A 23,579-nucleotide genomic window follows, 5' to 3' on the forward strand; every position below is an offset into this window, starting at 1 on the left:
TGAGTAGAGGAACATGTTAGTGTGGGTAGAGGAACATGTTAGTGTGAGTAGAGGAACATGGATGTGGACCCACCTTGTAGCCTCCTCTTCATGCAGAGAGAAGGTGGTGACCATGGAGTTCATCAGGAAGTACATCCACCTCGCCAAGCAGGTGCGGCCGGTGTTGACCCAGGAGGCCTCCGACCACATCGCAGAGGAATACTCCAAGCTCCGCAGTCACGAGCAGACTAACTCGGACCAAGCCAGGGTTGGTACAAGTTAGAGCTGGGCAATAAATGTACAGTTTTTCTGTTATATAATATATAACGGTATATATAATAGTGAATCGTGAAACACGTAATATTTTCTACATCATTCATTAAGAGAAAAAAAACAACCCGATTTCTGAAATATTTTGAGTGTCATTGAAAATTAGTTGAGGATAATTTGGTTAATGGATGATATGTAGTCACTTGTAGGACTGTGTCTGGCTGTCTGTCCTTGTATTTGTCCACCTGATGGGTCTTGTCCACAGACCATGCCAGTGACTGCTCGTGCGTTGGAGACGATGATCCGATTGGCCACGGCACACGCCAAAGCCCGCATGAGCAAAACCACCGACCTGGTCGATGCAGAAGCTGCTCTGGAACTCATGCAGTACGCCTACTTCAAAAAGGCTCGTATGAAAACCCACCACACACCACAAGAATCACTCTGCCAGTCCATAACCCAAACCCTCGAGACCAACATTAGCCCTTCAATGTCAATATGTAGCCCTTCAATGTCAGTATTTACAGTAACATTAGCCCTTCAATGTTAATATTTAGCCCTTCAATGTCAGCATTTAACAGTATCCCTTCAATGTCAATATTTAACAGTATCCCTTCAATGTCGATATTTAACAGTATCCCTTCAATGTCAATATTTAACAGTATCCCTTCAACGTCAATATTTAACATTAGCCTTCAATGTCAATATTTAACAGTATCCCTTCAATGTCAATATTTACCAGTATCCCTTCAATGTCAATATTTAACAGTATCCCTTCAACGTCAATATTTAACAGTATCCCTTCAATGTCAATATTTAACAGTATCCCTTCAATGTTGATATTTAACATTAGCCTTCAATGTCGGTATTTAACAGTATCCCTTAAATGTCAATATTTAACAGTATCCCTTAACTCAATCAGCGCCAGACCCGAGGATAATCAGGTTTTCATCGTTATTTCTTTTATTCGATATTTGTATTCATTTCTCTCACACGGACCTCTGGGTTACCATAGTGAGATCGCTAGAGTGCAATACCAGCCGCATCCTGATAGGTGGCAGTATCGCCCACCCTTCAAAACCTTTTCTTCACACCCGTTGTTACGTTTAATTCACTCTGGGCACCGTTTTTTTTGGTCAGGCGAGTCTAGCGGTTCACTCAATGACATAGAAATGCGTCCAATGCCCCCGATGCATGTTGTGGTGGATTATGTTGGTGACACGATGGACACCAATACTGGAAACCGCAATCAGACAATTGGAATGTTCTTTTTGGGGTACCTCCTAGTGAAGGTAAGGACTATGACATCAAACCTGCTTTGATCCAACCATGATTTCACATTGATCGCAACAACCATGTGTAACGTACTCTAAAACGTATGCCGTTGGTGACTATCAAAACATAAAAAAACGACCCCCCCCTCCCCTTTCATGCATTCATGATGAAACATAATGCATATTATATACATTTGATTTGGAAATATTAGCGTGTCCAGGTGAGCAACGGCAATGCTTTTAGTAAAATTCACGTATTGCGCCATAGCGCCGTTTTATGGAATTATCCAGGATCACTCACGCGAACGTATACATGAAAAAATTATTATTTTTCACATATTGAACAATGGATAGTTGATGTCAAATGAGCCATAGTATTGTCTCCATAGCTATAATATAGAATATAGATATAGCCCTGCAAACACCGCCACGCATCCCTATCTCTTAGAGCGGTGGCACAGTAGGAACAAAGATGGCTAGACCCGCGGCGCTGAAAGAGTTAAATGTTAAATGTAAATTTAATACTATCCCTTAAATGTAATTATTTAACATTAGTCCTTCAGTGTCGCTATTTAACATTAGCCCTTCAATGTCCACATTTAAGCTACATCCCCCACTAGTTTAGAGTGAGTCATCTACATGTACATTTAAATTTACATTTAGTCATTTAGCTGACGCTTTTATCCAAAGCGACTTAAAAGTTCTGTACGACAAGCCATCGGGAAGGGCACAACTCTATCAGCTGAGCAACAATGTTCATCAAAGTGTTGAGTGCTACAGTGTAGGTTAGTTTATTAGGACAAGTGCATGACAGTACGGTTAGTTAGGGTTCGATTTTTTTTTTTTTTTATTCAGATAATGGTTGAAGAAGTGAGTCTTTAGTCGACGGCGAAAGATTGGACGTGTTTCAGCTGTCCTAACTGGGGTGGGTAGTTCATTCCACCATTGTGGGGCAAGGACTGAGAATGTAATGTAATGTCAGACACAATGTAGATATTGATTTAAATAAATACTTTCAGATCCTGGAGAAGGGAAAGAAGAAGAAGAAGGTTTCCGATGACGACGACGTTGACCTGGATCTCCAGCTGAGTCAGAGTCAGTCTCAGAGTCGCTCCCAGGACACCGACAGCCAGAGGAGCCTGAGGTCAGGACATTATACACCTTCATCACACGGCCACCACATGTCGATGGGTTCACGTTTTAATGTTAAAGGTCCCATGTCTTATAAATGGCCTTTTCCAGTGTTTAGCATTGTTTTCTAGCAATGTGGGGTTGAATCAATGGGGTCTGTCTCTAATTCTCATTTTGCTCATCAGTCCACTTCATATGTCACGAGATCCTCCCCCACTGAACTAAGCCATTCTGAATTTTGCATACCTGTGATGTCCAAGAATATCATCTGCATAACTAACGCCCCCTCTATGGTTGTAGCGCACAAAAGTGCAATAAACAAAAACTGATACATTCACTGTTCTGCCTCATTTGTTGATGAAAACAAAACCAACATCAACACAATTTACCACCAAGAGCGGAGAGTTTAGTCTCACAAAAAGATCGCCGATTTTGTTAGCTTACGTGCTAACGTAAGTGTAAATGTAACATGATTGGGATATGCCATTATAACAGTATAGCATTGTGGCTATCGTACATTAACCTAGTAACGTTAATGCTAGTAGAATGAATGGATGAAAATGTTATTTAACAGATTGCAGAATGGGTACAATACGGCTCAATTGTTAAGGGGATGCAGACTGTTGTAGTTTGGACTGGGTTCCTTATAACAATAACTTGACAACACATGAGCTTAGTTTAGCCGCAGCTACAGGCAATCTGAGGAGGACACAGCTGATATCCTGTATAGGTCCAGCCAGGGGAGAATTTGGCGTCTGTCTACTACTGCGCATGGGCGTTGGGCAAGAAACGGCTCCGTATCCGGCTCGCGCAAATGACATGGCACTGTTGTCGGCGAGTTTCCAAAACAAACACCCGTTCAGCGTTGCCGCTAGGAAAACGCGTTTTCCTGCCAAAACGGCGTTTCCTTTTAACTTGGACATGCAAACGTAATCATTCGAAAATACAACATTGCTGTTTTACCCCAGTGTAACCATGTTGTATAAACAGGAACCCTAAGTGTTGTATAAACAGGAGGAACCCTAAGTGTTGTATAAACAGGAGGAACCCTAAGTGTTGTATAAACAGGGGGAACCCTAAGTGTTGTATAAACAGGAGGAACCCTAAGTGTTGTATAAACAGGAGGAACCCTAAGTGTTGTATACACAGGAGGAACCCTAAGTGTTGTATACACAGGAGGAACCCTAAGTGTTGTATAAACAGGAGGAACCCTAAGTGTTGTATAAACAGGAGGAACCCTAAGTGTTGTATAAACAGGAGGAACCCTAAGTGTTGTATAAACAGGAACCCTAAGTGTTGTATAAACAGGAGGAACCCTAAGTGTTGTATAAACAGGAACCCTAAGTGTTGTATAAACAGGAACCCTAAGTGTTGTATAAACAGGAGGAACCCTAAGTGTTGTATAAACAGGAGGAACCCTAAGTGTTGTATAAACAGGAACCCTAAGTGTTGTATGAACAGGAGGAACCCTAAGTGTTGTATGAACAGGAGGAACCCTAAGTGTTTAAACAGGAACCCTAAGTGTTGTATAAACGGGAGGAACCCTAAGTGTTGTATAAACAGGAACCCTAAGTGTTGTATAAACATGAACCCTAAGTGTTGTATAAACAGGAACCCTAAGTGTTGTATAAACGGGAGGAACCCTAAGTGTTGTATAAACAGGAGGAACCCTACGTGTTGTATAAACAGGAGGAACCCTAAGTGTTGTATAAACAGGAGGAACCCTAAGTGTTGTATAAACAGGAGGAACCCTAAGTGTTGTATAAACAGGAGGAACCCTAAGTGTTGTATAAACAGGAGGAACCCTAAGTGTTGTATAAACAGGAGGAACCCTAAGTGTTGTATAAACAGGAGGAACCCTAAGTGTTGTATAAACAGGAGGAACCCTAAGTGTTGTATAAACAGGAACCATAAGTGTTGTATAAACAGGAACCCTAAGTGTTGTATAAACAGGAACCCTAAGTGTTGTATAAACAGGAACCCTAAGTGTTGTATAAACAGGAACCCTAAGTGTTGTATAAACAGGAACCCTAAGTGTTGTATAAACAGGAGGAACCCTAAGTGTTGTATAAACAGGAACCCTAAGTGTTGTATAAACAGGAACCCTAAGTGTTGTATAAACAGGAACCCTAAGTGTTGTATAAACAGGAGGAACCCTAAGTGTTGTATAAACAGGAGGAACCCCAAGTGTTGTATAAACAGGAGGAACCCTAAGTGTTGTATAAACAGGAGGAACCCTAAGTGTTGTATAAACAGGAACCCTAAGTGTTGTATAAACAGGAGGAACCCTAAGTGTTGTATAAACAGGGGGAACCCTAAGTGTTGTATAAACAGGAGGAACCCTAAGTGTTGTATAAACAGGAGGAACCCTAAGTGTTGTATAAACAGGAACCACCCTAAGTGTTGTATAAACAGGAACCACCCTAAGTGTTGTATAAACAGGGAGGAACCTTATTCAATAGTCCGTAATGACGGGAACAAGCATGGAGGTGGTGTCTGAATGAATGAATGAATGAATGAATGAATGAATGAATTTTTATTCACACACACACGATACATTTTACATGCGAGCATGTGCCAGGTCTCCCAAGAAGCTATTTAAAGCTTTTGGAGGGAGCCTGAACACAGATACAAACAGAATATGAACAAACAAAACAATAACAAAATAAACAACAAACAAACAAACAAAAACAAAACAAAAAACTACAACGTGGGTAGGTTTACACACCTACCTACTAACTGACATATAACAGAGATACATAATACAGACAATTTTATTCCTAAGTTATAATTTTAATTAGAGATATGATTTTAGCAGTTCCTCTTTCAATGATTTTTTAAAGGTTTTAAAGGTATTAGTCATTTTTAGATTTTCATCAAGCTTGTTCCAGATCTGTGGACCCCTGCATGCTATGCTTAGGCTAGCACAATTTAGCCTTCTCCTCTTGCCAGATATAAGATGCTTGTTTCTTGTGTTGTGGATGTGCAGTGGTTGGCAGACTGGGATAAGCTCAGACAGTCTGTGATTCATGTTGTTGACAACTTGATACATAATTGATGCGTTTTGATGAATGTTAAATTCAGCGAGCCTCAGGAGACCAAAGCGATGGAAAAGAGGCTTTGAGGGCGCTCGATACCCGGACCATGACAGCACTCGTAGTACCCTCTTTTGTAGGCTTTCTAGTTTTTTGAGATGGCTGGGGTATGTGTTGCACCATATGACATTACAGTAATTAATGAGGGGTTCAAACAGGGTTTTGTATAAAGTGAGAAGGGCAGGCAAGGGAAGAAAATGACGTATTTTGCAGAATAAGCCAACATATTTGGACAGTTTTGTTTGTAGGTATTTTATGTGGCATTTGAAGTTGAGTGACTCATCGATGATGACCCCCAGGAATTTTGTGGACGCCACTCTTGACAGCTCCTTTTCATTTATTTTTATGCACATGTGATGTGTATGCATCCGATTTGAGTGGAAGACAATAAAGTTTGTTTTGCTGAGATTTAGTGATAACTTGTTGCATTTGAACCAGGTGTCCACTTTTTGTAGTTCTGTATTGAGTAGATCTTGTAGCTTGAGTGGATTTCTATGTGACAGAAACAAATTAGTGTCATCAGCGAATATAACTTTGTGCAGAAGTACAGATGAGTTGACAAAGTCATTTATATAGAGAATAAATAGTAAAGGCCCTAGAATGTATGTACATTCATAAGGACACCAAATTCATTAACCGTACGGACCTAGGTCATGAGGCTATTGAAACTGTATGGGTGGAAATTCTATTTGAAAGGGCTAAATCTGTTCTAGTCGGCACAATTTACAGACCACCAGACCAAAAAGGCTTTTATGATGTGTTGGATGTGTGCTTAGCTGGAGCTGAGGATGCAGAAGATTCTTATTGGGGATTGGAACACGGATATGCAACAAAAAGATGCACCAGTCTTCAAATCCTTCAATAGGTTTTGTGATCTGCACGGCCTCAGCCAGCTAATCACCCAACCCACACGTGTATGTGATTCAACACAAACTACCATTGACCTCATCCTGACCTCTGACAAGTCCAAGATCTCCAATAAAGGGGTTATAGCATGCAGGTTAAGTGATCATTATATGATATTCTGTACCCGCAAAAAGCTAAAACAAAAGGCTGGCTGTCACAAAACAGTCACATCTAGAGACCTCAAAACCTACTCTAGCGAGGCCTTTAACCTTGAACTGGAGAGCCTGGACTGGTCAGATGAGCTCAATGGTACACTGGTTGAAGAAACATGGCTTGGTTTCAAAACCAAATTTTCAACAATACTAAACAACATGGCCCCCCTAAGAACCACCAGGGTAAAAAATCGCGCTGAGCCGTGGATGCACACTGAAATACTGACCGCTATGAAAACCAGAGACAAAAAAAATGCTCTGAGTTTCGTAAAAGTCAGTCAAAGCTTACCAAAAGCACAAGCAGTGAACTCCAAGCCCACGTGACTGAACTCAAACTGGAAAGAAACAGACTAAGAAATGACGTAAACTCCATGATCAAAACAGCAAAAAGAAATTTCATCAGACAAAACTGAGAAACAAAAACAAACCACGTGAACTTTGGAAATTACTCTAATCAACTAGGCTGCAGTAAAAAACTTAAAACCAGATTCGCAAACATAAACATAAAGACGGACAACACGCTCATCACAGACAAGCTGGATGTAGCCAATTACGTAAACATTTTCTTCACAAACATAGCCACAACACTGGTTAATAAACTACCCTCCCACTCAGGGCATTATGGGGTAGAACACATAGTAGCATACTACAAGAACCTAGGGGTCCACAAAGACGACTTCAAACTGGAAATGGCAACAACAGATGAGGTACTCAAAAGACTGAGCGCCCTCCAACCGAACAAGGCCACTGGCCATGACAACATCCCCTCCAAATTCCTCAGCCGCCATCACCCCAGTCATCACACACATAATAAACCTCTCCATAAAACAGGGACACGTCCCCAAGGACTTCAAAATTGCGAGAGTAACACCCCTGCACAAAAAGGGCAGCAAATTAGACCCAGGCAACTACCGCCCTGTTTCTATCCTTACCTCCATCTCGAAAGTCATGAAAAAATATAACCGGCCGAAAAGTACCTCGCAGGGGGAAAAAAACGAATCTATGAATTCCAATCTGGCTTCAGAACATCCCACTCCACTGACACATGCCTTCTCTATTTAAACCACCACATCAAACAAGAGGTGGACACGGGCAAATACTGCGGCATGGTCATGCTGGACCTACAAAATGCCTTCGACACTGTCAATCACTCCATTCTGATAGACTGTCTATCAGTGAGTTGAATGCAATCCTACCTGGAGGGGAGAGAACAGATGGTGGAGGTAAACGGTACCCTATCCCCCCCTCACAGTGAGCTGTGGTGTTCCACAAGGAAGCATACTAGGACAGCTACTGTTCCTAATTTATGCAAATGACATGTCGTCAGCTTGTGACTGCAACTTGTTCCTGTTTGCGGACGACTCAGCCCTGCTGGTCTCTGACAGGAACAAGTTACAGGTTGAGAAAACACTCAGCTCGGAACTAGGCAAAATCTGCATATGGCTCGCCGACAACAAACTATCATTACACATGGGCAAAACAGAGTCCATTCTCTTCGGTTCAAATAACAAACTCAGCAAGACCGACGGCTTCTCAGTTGCAGTGGGTGACAATATTGTCACAAGGAAAGAAGAAATTACCTACCAGGGTTCCATCCTAGAGGCAAATCTTTCCTGTGACAAAATGGCATCCAATGTAATAAAAAAAAGTCAACCAACGAACTCTATTCTTATACCGGATCTCCTCTCTGGTAAACAAGAATACCCTGAAGACTCTGGCAGGAGCACTCATTCAAGGGTACTACGACTAGTTTCAAGTTTCTTTAATAGTTGTCATACAGAAGTACAGAATACTTTTATACAAAATGCTTCTTACTGTTACGCTCCAGAGACTGTGCTAGACAAGATGGTATGAAATAAAATAGTATAGCATGTAAAATAGAAGTACAAAAAGGTCACAGTGTTCAGTATAGACATATGTACAATGTTCAATGCAGAATAGAAGTAACTGAGTTACCATACAATATACAATATTCTATGCAATGTACTAATATACAATACTATATAGTGCAGAGCAGAAATGGGATGAGGTACAATTTAGGTACAATTTACAGTAAGGTGTACGAGTTGTAGTGCAAATCCTTTACCAATAAATATAAAGTGTAAAGTGTGTTTAGGTGATCTAAAGTGTGTAGAGTGGGTGTTGCAGTGTGTTTGTTTAAGTGAGTGTGTGCATTTGATGGTTGTTGCATAGTGTTTATTGTTCGTTGAGCAGCCTGATGGCCTGGGGATAGAAGCTTCTTCTGAGTCTTTCTGTGCTCGCCTTAAGACTCCGGTATCGCTTGCCTGACCGCAGTAGTTCAAAGAGGCAGTTGTTCGGGTGGCTGGAGTCCTTGATGATTCTCTTAGCCTTGCCCCTGCACCGCTTGTTGTAAATGTTCTGGAGGGTGGGAAGCCCCCCTCCAATTGTGTGTTCGGCTGAACATGTCACTCTTTGTAGTCTGCTACGGTCTTGTGCAGTGCTATTCCAAAACCAGGATGTGATGTTGCCAGTCAGGATGCTCTCTATTGTACATGAGTTGAAGTTCTTAAGGATCTTCTGACTGACTTGGAACTTCCTTAGGCGCCTGAGGAAGTAGAGGCGTTGTCGTGCCTTCTTCACAATACTGTCAATGTGTGTGGTCCATGTCAAGTCCTTGGATATGTGGGCTCCGAGGTACTTGAAACTGTTCACTCTCTCAACCGGTGCCCCGTCGATGCTGAGGGGGCTGTAGTCCTTGACCCCCGACCTCCTGAAGTCCACAATCATCTGCTTGCACCGCATGGTACCAAAGGCGCTAAAAACAAAATTACAAACATCTCAAAACAAACTGGTCAGACTACTGCTTGACCTTACTCCTAGAACCCACCTCACCCCTGCCCACTTTGACAACCTAGGATGGCTTAGAGTAGACAACAGAGTACAGCAACTTGCAATGGGCCTGGTCTACAAGATACACTACACGACCAAGGTACCCATGTACATGTCAAAATACTTCCCAAAGGTCAGTGAATACCACGATCACAACACCAGAGGGAGCTCCACAAATCATGTTAAACCCAGATTCGGCTCAAACAAGGGAATAAACACGTTTCGCAATTATGCCACATCAATGTGGAACGCCCTACCCAAAGCTGTAAAGGAATGTGAATCACTACCCACTTTCAAAACCACTCTCAAAGAGCACCTACGGAGACTGCAATTCGAAACTGGCCCCTGTAAATGTCCTAACCCAACCCCCTCCAATGTACAGTAAATGACCAAGTATAGTTGTCAATATTCCAATGTACAGTTTTGCTTGTACAGTTGTATAGTGTCCCACACCCATCCACCCATTCTACCCAACCACTCCCCCCCCCCCCCCCCCCCAACCTCCTCCAATGTACAGTTTCTACGTCAAAAGTATATACTCTTTTCTGGACTCTTTTTGTATCACAAACAGTACTGTATTTGCAAATATGGTATGTTATAAATGTATAGATGTAGCAGTACTGTCTATCTGTATGTCGTGTTTGTTATGATTAATTGAAAATGGGGGACCCTGATGTAAACAAGACAAAAGTCTTTCTCTGGTCTGCATCCCCTTAACAATTGTATGTATTGAGCTGTACTGTACCCATTCTGCATCTGTTAATAAAGTTTTCAATCAATCAAACCCTAAGTGTTTTATAAACAGGAACCCTAAGTGTTGTATAAACAGGAACCCTAAGTGTTATATAAACAGGAGGAACCCTAAGTGTTGTATAAACAGGAGGAACCCTAAGTGTTGTATAAACAGGAGGAACCCTAAGTGTTGTATAAACAGGAGGAACCCTAAGTGTTGTATAAACAGGAGGAACCCTAAGTGTTGTATAAACAGGAACCCTAAGTGTTGTATAAACAGGAACCCTAAGTATTGTATAAACAGGAACCCTAAGTGTTGTATAAACAGGAACCCTAAGTGTTGTATAAACAGGAACCCTAAGTGTTGTATAAACAGGAGGAACCCTAAGTGTTGTATAAACAGGAACCCTAAGTGTTGTATAAACAGGAACCCTAAGTGTTGTATAAACAGGAACCCGAAGTGTTGTATAAACAGGAGGAACCCTAAGTGTTGTATAAACAGGAGGAACCCCAAGTGTTGTATAAACAGGAGGAACCCTAAGTGTTGTATAAACAGGAGGAACCCTAAGTGTTGTATAAACAGGAGGAACCCTAAGTGTTGTATAAACAGGAGGAACCCTAAGTGTTGTATAAACAGGAGGAACCCCAAGTGTTGTATAAACAGGAACCCTAAGTGTTGTATAAACAGGAGGAACCCTAAGTGTTGTATAAACAGGAGGAACCCTAAGTGTTGTATAAACAGGAGGAACCCCAAGTGTTGTATAAACAGGAGGAACCCTAAGTGTTGTATAAACAGGAGGAACCCCAAGTGTTGTATAAACAGGAGGAACCCTAAGTGTTGTATAAACAGGAGGAACCCTAAGTGTTGTATAAACAGGAACCCCAAGTGTTGTATAAACAGGAGGAACCCTAAGTGTTGTATAAACAGGAGGAACCCTACGTGTTGTATAAACGGGAACCCTAAGTGTTGTATAAATGGGGGAGGAACCCCAAGTGTTGTATAAATTACATGTTTCTTTCCTCGTCTCTGTACTTTCCCGTCTAGGAAACGGGGTCAGCTGGACGTCACAGATGGAGGAGCGGAGCCTCACGATCCTTATGACTTCAGTGGTGAAGACGAGGGGAAGAGTGAGTTCTTCTTAACCAAGTCCTCGTCACAGCTGCTGCCATTCTGTCTGGAAGGGGGTTTAGTACAGCAGGGTTCAGTCCAGCAGGGTCTATCTAACTAATCCCTCCCTTCAGCTCAGCGCAGTCTGCGACCCAAGCCCGTCTCTCAGCCTTCCAGGAAGAAGCCTGATGTTAGCAAAGACAGGTAAATACACCAAGTGTGCACGGTGACATGAGCGTGCACGGTGACATGAGCGTGCACGGTGACATGAGTGTGTGCACGGTGACGTGAGCGTACACGGTGACGTGAGTGTACTCTAATGTTACATGCTCTGTACTCTAATGTTACATGCTCTGTACTCTAATGTTACATGCTCTGTACACTAATGTTACATGCTCTGTACTCTAATGTTACATGCTCTGTACACTAATGTTACATGCTCTGTACACTAATGTTACATGCTCTGTACTCTAATGTTACATGCTCTGTACACTAATGTTACATGCTCTGTACTCTAATGTTACATGCTCTGTACACTAATGTTACATGCTCTGTACTGTAATGTTACATGCTCTGTACTCTAATGTTACATGCTCTGTACTCTAATGTTACATGCTCTGTACTCTAATGTTACATGCTCTGTACTCTAATGTTACATGCTCTGTACTCTAATGTTACATGCTCTGTACTGTAATGTTACATGCTCTGTACTGTAATGTTACATGCTCTGTACTCTAATGTTACATGCTCTGTACTGTAATGTTACATGCTCTGTACACTAATGTTACATGCTCTGTACTCTAATGTTACATGCTCTGTACTGTAATGTTACATGCTCTGTACTCTGTAATGTTACATGCTCTGTACTGTAATGTTACATGCTCTGTACTCTGTAATGTTACATGCTCTGTACACTAATGTTACATGCTCTGTACTGTAATGTTACATGCTCTGTACACTAATGTTACATGCTCTGTACTCTGTAATGTTACATGCTCTGTACTCTAATGTTACATGCTCTGTACACTAATGTTACATGCTCTGTACTCTAATGTTACATGCTCTGTACTCTAATGTTACATGCTCTGTACTCTAATGTTACATGCTCTGTACTCTAATGTTACATGCTCTGTACTCTAATGTTACATGCTCTGTACTGTAATGTTACATGCTCTGTACACTAATGTTACATGCTCTGTACTGTAATGTTACATGCTCTGTACTGTAATGTTACATGCTCTGTACTCTAATGTTACATGCTCTGTACTGTAATGTTACATGCTCTGTACTCTAATGTTACATGCTCTGTACTCTAATGTTACATGCTCTGTACACTAATGTTACATGCTCTGTACTGTAATGTTACATGCTCTGTACACTAATGTTACATGCTCTGTACACTAATGTTACATGCTCTGTACTCTGTAATGTTACATGCTCTGTACACTAATGTTACATGCTCTGTACTCTAATGTTACATGCTCTGTACTCTAATGTTACATGCTCTGTACTGTAATGTTACATGCTCTGTACTGTAATGTTACATGCTCTGTACTGTAATGTTACATGCTCTGTACTGTAATGTTACATGATCTGTACACTAATGTTACATGCTCTGTACTCTAATGTTACATGCTCTGTACACTAATGTTACATGCTCTGTACTCTAATGTTACATGCTCTGTACTGTAATGTTACATGCTCTGTACTGTAATGTTACATGCTCTGTACTCTAATGTTACATGCTCTGTACTGTAATGTTACATGATCTGTACACTAATGTTACATGCTCTGTACTCTAATGTTACATGCTCTGTACTGTAATGTTACATGCTCTGTACACTAATGTTACATGCTCTGTACACTAATGTTACATGCTCTGTACTGTAATGTTACATGCTCTGTACTCTGTAATGTTACATGCTCTGTACTCTAATGTTACATGCTCTGTACTGTAATGTTACATGCCCTGTACTCTAATGTTACATGCTCTGTACTCTAATGTTACATGCTCTGTACTCTAATGTTACATGCTCTGTACACTAATGTTACATGCTCTGTACTGTAATGTTACATGCTCTGTACTGTAATGTTACATGCTCTGTACACTAATGTTACATGCTCTGTACTCTAATGTTACATGCTCTGTACTGTATTGTTACATGCTCTGTACTCTAATGTTACATGCTCTGTACTGTAATGTTGCATGCTCTGTACTCTAATGTTACATGCTCTGTACTGTAATGTTACATGCTCTGTACACTAATGTTACATGCTCTGTACACTAATGTTACATGCTCTGTACTCTAATGTTACATGCTCTGTACTCTAATGTTACATGCTCTGTACTCTAATGTTACATGCTCTGTACACTAATGTTACATGCTCTGTACTGTAATGTTACATGCTCTGTACTCTAATGTTACATGCTCTGTACTCTAATGTTACATGCTCTGTACTGTAATGTTACATGCTCTGTACTGTAATGTTACATGCTCTGTACTCTAATGTTACATGCTCTGTACTCTAATGTTACATGCTCTGTACTCTAATGTTACATGCTCTGTACTGTAATGTTACATGCTCTGTACTCTAATGTTACATGCTCTGTACACTAATGTTACATGCTCTGTACTCTAATGTTACATGCTCTGTACACTAATGTTACATGCTCTGTACTCTAATGTTACATGCTCTGTACTCTAATGTTACATGCTCTGTACTCTAATGTTACATGCTCTGTACTGTAATGTTACATGCTCTGTACTGTAATGTTACATGCTCTGTACTGTAATGTTACATGCTCTGTACTGTAATGTTACATGCTCTGTACTCTAATGTTACATGCTCTGTACTGTAATGTTACATGCTCTGTACTGTAATGTTACATGCTCTGTACTCTAATGTTACATGCTCTGTACTCTAATGTTACATGCTCTGTACTCTAATGTTACATGCTCTGTACTGTAATGTTACATGCTCTGTACTGTAATGTTACATGCTCTGTACACTAATGTTACATGCTCTGTACTCTAATGTTACATGCTCTGTACTCTAATGTTACATGCTCTGTACTCTAATGTTACATGCTCTGTACACTAATGTTAGATGCTCTGTACTCTAATGTTACATGCTCTGTACTCTAATGTTACATGCTCTGTACTCTAATGTTACATGCTCTGTACACTAATGTTACATGCTCTGTACTGTAATGTTACATGCTCTGTACACTAATGTTACATGCTCTGTACACTAATGTTACATGCTCTGTACTGTAATGTTACATGCTCTGTACACTAATGTTACATGCTCTGTACTGTAATGTTACATGCTCTGTACACTAATGTTACATGCTCTGTACTCTAATGTTACATGCTCTGTACACTAATGTTACATGCTCTGTACACTAATGTTACATGCTCTGTACTCTAATGTTACATGCTCTGTACTGTAATGTTACATGCTCTGTACTCTAATGTTACATGCTCTGTACTCTAATGTTACATGCTCTGTACACTAATGTTACATGCTCTGTACTCTAATGTTACATGCTCTGTACTCTAATGTTACATGCTCTGTACTCTAATGTTACATGCTCTGTACACTAATGTTACATGCTCTGTACACTAATGTTACATGCTCTGTACTCTAATGTTACATGCTCTGTACACTAATGTTACATGCTCTGTACACTAATGTTACATGCTCTGTACTCTAATGTTACATGCTCTGTACTGTAATGTTACATGATCTGTACTCTAATGTTACATGCTCTGTACTGTAATGTTACATGCTCTGTACTCTAATGTTACATGCTCTGTACTCTGTAATGTTACATGCTCTGTACTCTAATGTTACATGCTCTGTACTCTAATGTTACATGCTCTGTACTGTAATGTTACATGCTCTGTACTGTAATGTTACATGCTCTGTACTGTAATGTTACATGCTCTGTACACTAATGTTACATGCTCTGTACACTAATGTTACATGCTCTGTACTGTAATGTTACATGCTCTGTACTCTAATGTTACATGCTCTGTACTGTAATGTTACATGCTCTGTACACTAATGTTACATGCTCTGTACACTAATGTTACATGCTCTGTACTCTAATGTTACATGCTCTGTACTGTAATGTTACATGCTCTGTACACTAATGTTACATGCTCTGTACACTAATGTTACATGCTCTGTACTCTCTAATGTTACATGCTCTGTACTCTAATGTTACATGCTCTGTACTCTAATGTTACATGCTCTGTACTCTAATGTTACATGCTCTGTACTGTAATGTTACATGCTCTGTACTGTAATGTTACATGCTCTGTACACTAATGTTACATGCTCTGTACTCTAATGTTACATGCTCTGTACTCTAATGTTACATGCTCTGTACTCTAATGTTACATGCTCTGTACTCTAATGTTACATGCTCTGTACTCTAATGTTACATGCTCTGTACTGTAATGTTACATGCTCTGTACTGTAATGTTACATGCTCTGTACTCTAATGTTACATGCTCTGTACTCTAATGTTACATGCTCTGTACTGTAATGTTACATGCTCTGTACTGTAATGTTACATGCTCTGTACTGTAATGTTACATGCTCTGTACTGTAATGTTACATGCTCTGTACTCTAATGTTACATGCTCTGTACTGTAATGTTACATGCTCTGTACTGTAATGTTACATGCTCTGTACTGTAATGTTACATGCTCTGTACTGTAATGTTACATGCTCTGTACTGTAATGTTACATGCTCTGTACTGTAATGTTACATGCTCTGTACTCTAATGTTACATGCTCTGTACTGTAATGTCACATGCTCTGTACTCTAATGTTACATGCTCTGTACTCTAATGTTACATGCTCTGTACTCTAATGTTACATGCTCTGTACTCTAATGTTACATGCTCTGTACACTAATGTTACATGCTCTGTACTCTAATGTTACATGCTCTGTACTCTAATGTTACATGCTCTGTACTGTAATGTTACATTCTCTGTACTGTAATGTTACATGCTCTGTACTCTAATGTTACATGCTCTGTACACTAATGTTACATGCTCTGTACTCTAATGTTACATGCTCTGTACACTAATGTTACATGCTCTGTACTCTAATGTTACATGCTCTGTACACTAATGTTACATGCTCTGTACTCTAATGTTACATGCTCTGTACACTAATGTTACATGCTCTGTACACTAATGTTACATGCTCTGTACACTAATGTTACATGCTCTGTACACTAATGTTACATGCTCTGTACTCTAATGTTACATGCTCTGTACTCTAATGTTACATGCTCTGTACTGTAATGTTACATGCTCTGTACTGTAATGTTACATGCTCTGTACACTAATGTTACATGCTCTGTACTCTAATGTTACATGCTCTGTACTGTAATGTTACATGCTCTGTACTGTAATGTTACATGCTCTGTACTGTAATGTTACATGCTCTGTACTGTAATGTTGCATGCTCTGTACTCTAATGTTACATGCTCTGTACTCTAATGTTACATGCTCTGTACTCTAATGTTACATGCTCTGTACTCTAATGTTACATGCTCTGTACTCTAATGTTACATGCTCTGTACTGTAATGTTACATGCTCTGTACTGTAATGTTACATGCTCTGTACTGTAATGTTACATGCTCTGTACTCTAATGTTACATGCTCTGTACTGTAATGTTACATGATCTGTACTGTAATGTTACATGCTCTGTACACTAATGTTACATGCTCTGTACTCTAATGTTACATGCTCTGTACTCTAATGTTACATGCTCTGTACTCTAATGTTACATGCTCTGTACTGTAATGTTACATGCTCTGTACTCTAATGTTACATGCTCTGTACTGTAATGTTACATGCTCTGTACACTAATGTTACATGCTCTGTACTCTAATGTTACATGCTCTGTACTCTATGTTACATGCTCTGTACTCTAATGTTACATGCTCTGTACTGTAATGTTACATGCTCTGTACACTAATGTTACATGCTCTGTACTGTAATGTTACATGCTCTGTACACTAATGTTACATGCTCTGTACTGTAATGTTACATGCTCTGTACACTAATGTTACATGCTCTGTACTCTAATGTTACATGCTCTGTACTGTAATGTTACATGTTCTGTACTCTGTAATGTTACATGCTCTGTACTGTAATGTTACATGCTCTGTACACTAATGTTACATGCTCTGTACTCTAATGTTACATGCTCTGTACACTAATGTTACATGCTCTGTACTCTAATGTTACATGCTCTGTACTGTAATGTTACATGCTCTGTACTCTAATGTTACATGCTCTGTACTGTAATGTTACATGCTCTGTACACTAATGTTACATGCTCTGTACACTAATGTTACATGCTCTGTACACTAATGTTACATGCTCTGTACTGTAATGTTACATGCTCTGTACACTAATGTTACATGCTCTGTACTGTAATGTTACATGCTCTGTACTGTAATGTTACATGCTCTGTACACTAATGTTACATGCTCTGTACTGTAATGTTACATGCTCTGTACTATGTAATGTTACATGCTCTGTACTGTAATGTTACATGCTCTGTACTCTAATGTTACATGCTCTGTACTGTAATGTTACATGCTCTGTACTCTAATGTTACATGCTCTGTACTATGTAATGTTACATGCTCTGTACTCTAATGTTACATGCTCTGTACTGTAATGTTACATGCTCTGTACACTAATGTTACATGCTCTGTACACTAATGTTACATGCTCTGTACTCTAATGTTACATGATCTGTACACTAATGTTACATGCTCTGTACTCTAATGTTACATGCTCTGTACTGTAATGTTACATGCTCTGTACACTAATGTTACATGCTCTCTACACTAATGTTACATGCTCTGTACTCTCTAATGTTACATGCTCTGTACTCTAATGTTACATGCTCTGTACTCTAATGTTACATGCTCTGTACACTAATGTTACATGCTCTGTACTCTAATGTTACATGCTCTGTACTCTAATGTTACATGTTCTGTACTCTAATGTTACATGCTCTGTACTCTAATGTTACATGCTCTGTACTCTAATGTTACATGCTCTGTACACTAATGTTACATGCTCTGTACACTAATGTTACATGCTCTGTACTCTAATGTTACATGCTCTCTAATGTTACATGCTCTGTACTCTAATGTTACATGCTCTGTACACTAATGTTACATGCTCTGTACACTAATGTTACATGCTCTGTACTCTAATGTTACATGCTCTGTACTCTAATGTTACATGCTCTGTACTCTAATGTTACATGTTCTGTACTGTAATGTTACATGCTCTGTACTCTAATGTTACATGCTCTGTACTGTAATGTTACATGCTCTGTACACTAATGTTACATGCTCTGTACACTAATGTTACATGCTTTGTACTGTAATGTTACATGCTCTGTACTCTAATGTTACATGCTCTGTACACTAATGTTACATGCTCTGTACTCTAATGTTACATGCTCTGTACTCTAATGTTACATGCTCTGTACTCTAATGTTATTACATGCTCTGTACACTAATGTTACATGCTCTGTACTGTAATGTTACATGCTCTGTACTGTAATGTTACATGCTCTGTACTCTAATGTTACATGCTCTGTACTGTAATGTTACATGCTCTGTACTGTAATGTTACATGCTCTGTACACTAATGTTACATGCTCTGTACTGTAATGTTACATGCTCTGTACTCTAATGTTACATGCTCTGTACTCTAATGTTACATGCTCTGTACTGTAATGTTACATGCTCTGTACTGTAATGTTACATGCTCTGTACTCTAATGTTACATGCTCTGTACTCTAATGTTACATGCTCTGTACTGTAATGTTACATGCTCTGTACTCTAATGTTACATGCTCTGTACTCTAATGTTACATGCTCTGTACTGTAATGTTACATGCTCTGTACTCTAATGTTACATGCTCTGTACTCTAATGTTACATGCTCTGTACTCTGTAATGTTACATGCTCTGTACACTAATGTTACATGCTCTGTACACTAATGTTACATGCTCTGTACACTAATGTTACATGCTCTGTACTGTAATGTTACATGCTCTGTACTGTAATGTTACATGCTCTGTACTCTAATGTTACATGCTCTGTACATTAATGTTACATGCTCTGTACTCTAATGTTACATGCTCTGTACTGTAATGTTACATGCTCTGTACTGTAATGTTACATGCTCTGTACTCTAATGTTACATGCTCTGTACACTAATGTTACATGCTCTGTACTGTAATGTTACATGCTCTGTACTGTAATGTTACATGCTCTGTACTGTAATGTTACATGTTCTGTACACTAATGTTACATGCTCTGTACTCTAATGTTACATGCTCTGTACACTAATGTTACATGCTCTGTACTCTAATGTTACATGCTCTGTACTGTAATGTTACATGCTCTGTACACTAATGTTACATGCTCTGTACTCTAATGTTACATGCTCTGTACTGTAATGTTACATGCTCTGTACTGTAATGTTACATGCTCTGTACACTAATGTTACATGCTCTGTACTCTAATGTTACATGCTCTGTACTGTAATGTTACATGCTCTGTACTGTAATGTTACATGCTCTGTACTCTAATGTTACATGATCTGTACTGTAATGTTACATGCTCTGTACACTAATGTTACATGCTCTGTACTCTAATGTTACATGCTCTGTACTGTAATGTTACATGCTCTGTACTGTAATGTTACATGCTCTGTACTCTAATGTTACATGCTCTGTACTGTAATGTTACATGCTCTGTACACTAATGTTACATGCTCTGTACTGTAATGTTACATGCTCTGTACACTAATGTTACATGCTCTGTACTCTAATGTTACATGCTCTGTACTGTAATGTTACATCCTCTGTACTGTAATGTTACATGCTCTGTACTCTAATGTTACATGCTCTGTACTCTAATGTTACATGCTCTGTACACTAATGTTACATGCTCTGTACACTAATGTTACATGCTCTGTACTGTAATGTTACATGCTCTGTACTCTAATGTTACATGCTCTGTACTCTAATGTTACATGCTCTGTACTCTAATGTTACATGCTCTGTACTCTAATGTTACATGCTCTGTACTCTAATGTTACATGCTCTGTACACTAATGTTACATGCTCTGTACTGTAATGTTACATGCTCTGTACTGAATGTTACATGCTCTGTACAACTAATGTTACATGCTTGTACTCTAATGTTACATGCTCTGTACTGTAATGTTACATGCTCTGTACTCTAATGTTACATGCTCTGTACCTGTAATGTTACATGCTCTGTACACTAATGTTACATGCTCTGTACTCTAATGTTACATGCTCTGTACTGTAATGTTACATGCTCTGTACTCTAATGTTACATGCTCTGTACACTAATGTTACATGCTTCTGTACACTAATGTTACATGCTCTGTACTCTAATGTTACATGCTCTGTACACTAATGTTACATGCTCTGTACTCTGTAATGTTACATGCTCTGTACACTAATGTTACATGCTCTGTACCTTATGTTACATGCTCTGTACTCTAATGTTACATGCTCTTGTACACTAATGTTACATGCTCTGTACACTAATGTTACATGCTCTGTACTCTATGTTACATGCTCTGTACTCTAATGTTACATGCTCTGTACTCTAATGTTACATGCTCTGTACACTAATGTTACATGCTCTGTACTCTAATGTTACATGCTCTGTACTCTAATGTTACATGCTCTGTACTCTAATGTTACATGCTCTGTACTCTAATGTTACATGCTCTGTACTCTAATGTTACATGCTCTGTACTCTAATGTTACATGCTCTGTACTGTAATGTTACATGCTCTGTACACTAATGTTACATGTTCTGTACACTAATGTTACATGCTCTGTACTCTAATGTTACATGCTTCTGTACTCTAATGTTACATGCTCTGTACACTAATGTTACATGCTCTGTACTCTAATGTTACATGCTCTGTACTCTAATGTTACATGCTCTGTACTCTAATGTTACATGCTCTGTACTCTAATGTTACATGCTCTGTACACTAATGTTACATGCTCTGTACTCTAATGTTACATGCTCTGTACTCTAATGTTACATGCTCTGTACTCTTAATGTTACATGTTCTGTACTGTAATGTTACATGCTCTGTACACTAATGTTACATGTTCTGTACACTAATGTTACATGCTCTGTACACTAATGTTACATGCTCTGTACACTAATGTTACATGCTCTGTACTCTAATGTTACATGCTCTGTACACTAATGTTACATGCTCTGTACTCTAATGTTACATGCTCTGTACTCTAATGTTACATGCTCTGTACTCTAATGTTACATGCTCTGTACTGTAATGTTACATGCTCTGTACTGTAATGTTACATGCTCTGTACTCTAATGTTACATGCTCTGTACACTAATGTTACATGCTCTGTACTCTAATGTTACATGCTCTGTACTCTAATGTTACATGCTCTGTACTCTAATGTTACATGCTCTGTACTCTAATGTTACATGCTCTGTACTCTAATGTTACATGCTCTGTACTCTAATGTTACATGCTCTGTACTCTAATGTTACATGCTCTGTACTCTAATGTTACATGCTCTGTACTCTAATGTTACATGCTCTGTACTGTAATGTTACATGCTCTGTACACTAATGTTACATGCTCTGTACTCTAATGTCACATGCTCTGTACACTAATGTTACATGCTCTGTACTGTAATGTTACATGCTCTGTACTGTAATGTTACATGCTCTGTACACTAATGTTACATGCTCTGTACACTAATGTTACATGCTCTGTACTCTAATGTTACATGCTCTGTACTCTAATGTTACATGCTCTGTACACTAATGTTACATGCTCTGTACTCTAATGTTACATGCTCTGTACACTAATGTTACATGCTCTGTACTCTAATGTTACATGCTCTGTACACTAATGTTACATGCTCTGTACTCTAATGTTACATGCTCTGTACACTAATGTTACATGCTCTGTACACTAATGTTACATGCTCTGTACTCTAATGTTACATGCTCTGTACTCTAATGTTACATGCTCTGTACTCTAATGTTACATGCTCTGTACACTAATGTTACATGTTCTGTACTGTAATGTTACATGCTCTGTACACTAATGTTACATGTTCTGTACTCTAATGTTACATGCTCTGTACTCTAATGTTACATGCTCTGTACTCTAATGTTACATGCTCTGTACTGTAATGTTACATGCTCTGTACTGTAATGTTACATGCTCTGTACTGTAATGTTACATGCTCTGTACACTAATGTTACATGCTCTGTACACTAATGTTACATGCTCTGTACTCTAATGTTACATGCTCTGTACTCTAATGTTACATGCTCTGTACACTAATGTTACATGCTCTGTACTCTAATGTTACATGCTCTGTACACTAATGTTACATGCTCTGTACTCTAATGTTACATGCTCTGTACTCTAATGTTACATGCTCTGTACTCTAATGTTACATGCTCTGTACACTAATGTTACATGCTCTGTACTCTAATGTTACATGCTCTGTACTCTAATGTTACATGCTCTGTACTCTAATGTTACATGCTCTGTACTGTAATGTTACATGCTCTGTACACTAATGTTACATGTTCTGTACACTAATGTTACATGCTCTGTACTCTAATGTTACATGTTCTGTACTGTAATGTTACATGCTCTGTACACTAATGTTACATGTTCTGTACACTAATGTTACATGCTCTGTACTCTAATGTTACATGCTCTGTACTCTAATGTTACATGCTCTGTACACTAATGTTACATGCTCTGTACTCTAATGTTACATGCTCTGTACTCTAATGTTACATGCTCTGTACTCTAATGTTACATGCTCTGTACTCTAATGTTACATGCTCTGTACTCTAATGTTACATGCTCTGTACTCTAATGTTACATGCTCTGTACTCTAATGTTACATGCTCTGTACTCTGTAATGTTACATGTTCTGTACTGTAATGTTACATG

At 39.1% G+C, this 23,579-nt stretch overlaps 1 protein-coding gene across 1 annotated transcript in view; it reads left to right on the top strand.

Moving 5' to 3' along the window:
• Positions 1-23,579, top strand: part of mcm3l (MCM3 minichromosome maintenance deficient 3, like) — a gene marked incomplete at both ends in the record, with an annotated part of 93,546 nt that overhangs the window by 68,690 nt on the left and 1,277 nt on the right. The window contains 5 exons of the mRNA XM_084318469.1: positions 97-247; positions 515-655; positions 2,543-2,667; positions 11,435-11,517; positions 11,632-11,701. Coding sequence (XP_084174595.1) covers positions 97-247; positions 515-655; positions 2,543-2,667; positions 11,435-11,517; positions 11,632-11,701 — 570 coding nt within the window. The remainder of the gene's footprint in view (positions 1-96; positions 248-514; positions 656-2,542; positions 2,668-11,434; positions 11,518-11,631; positions 11,702-23,579) is intronic.

The sequence above is a fragment of the Notolepis coatsorum genome, assembly GCF_963971535.1.
Source record: "Notolepis coatsorum genome assembly, chromosome: 7".
Taxonomy (NCBI): domain Eukaryota; kingdom Metazoa; phylum Chordata; class Actinopteri; order Aulopiformes; family Paralepididae; genus Notolepis; species Notolepis coatsorum.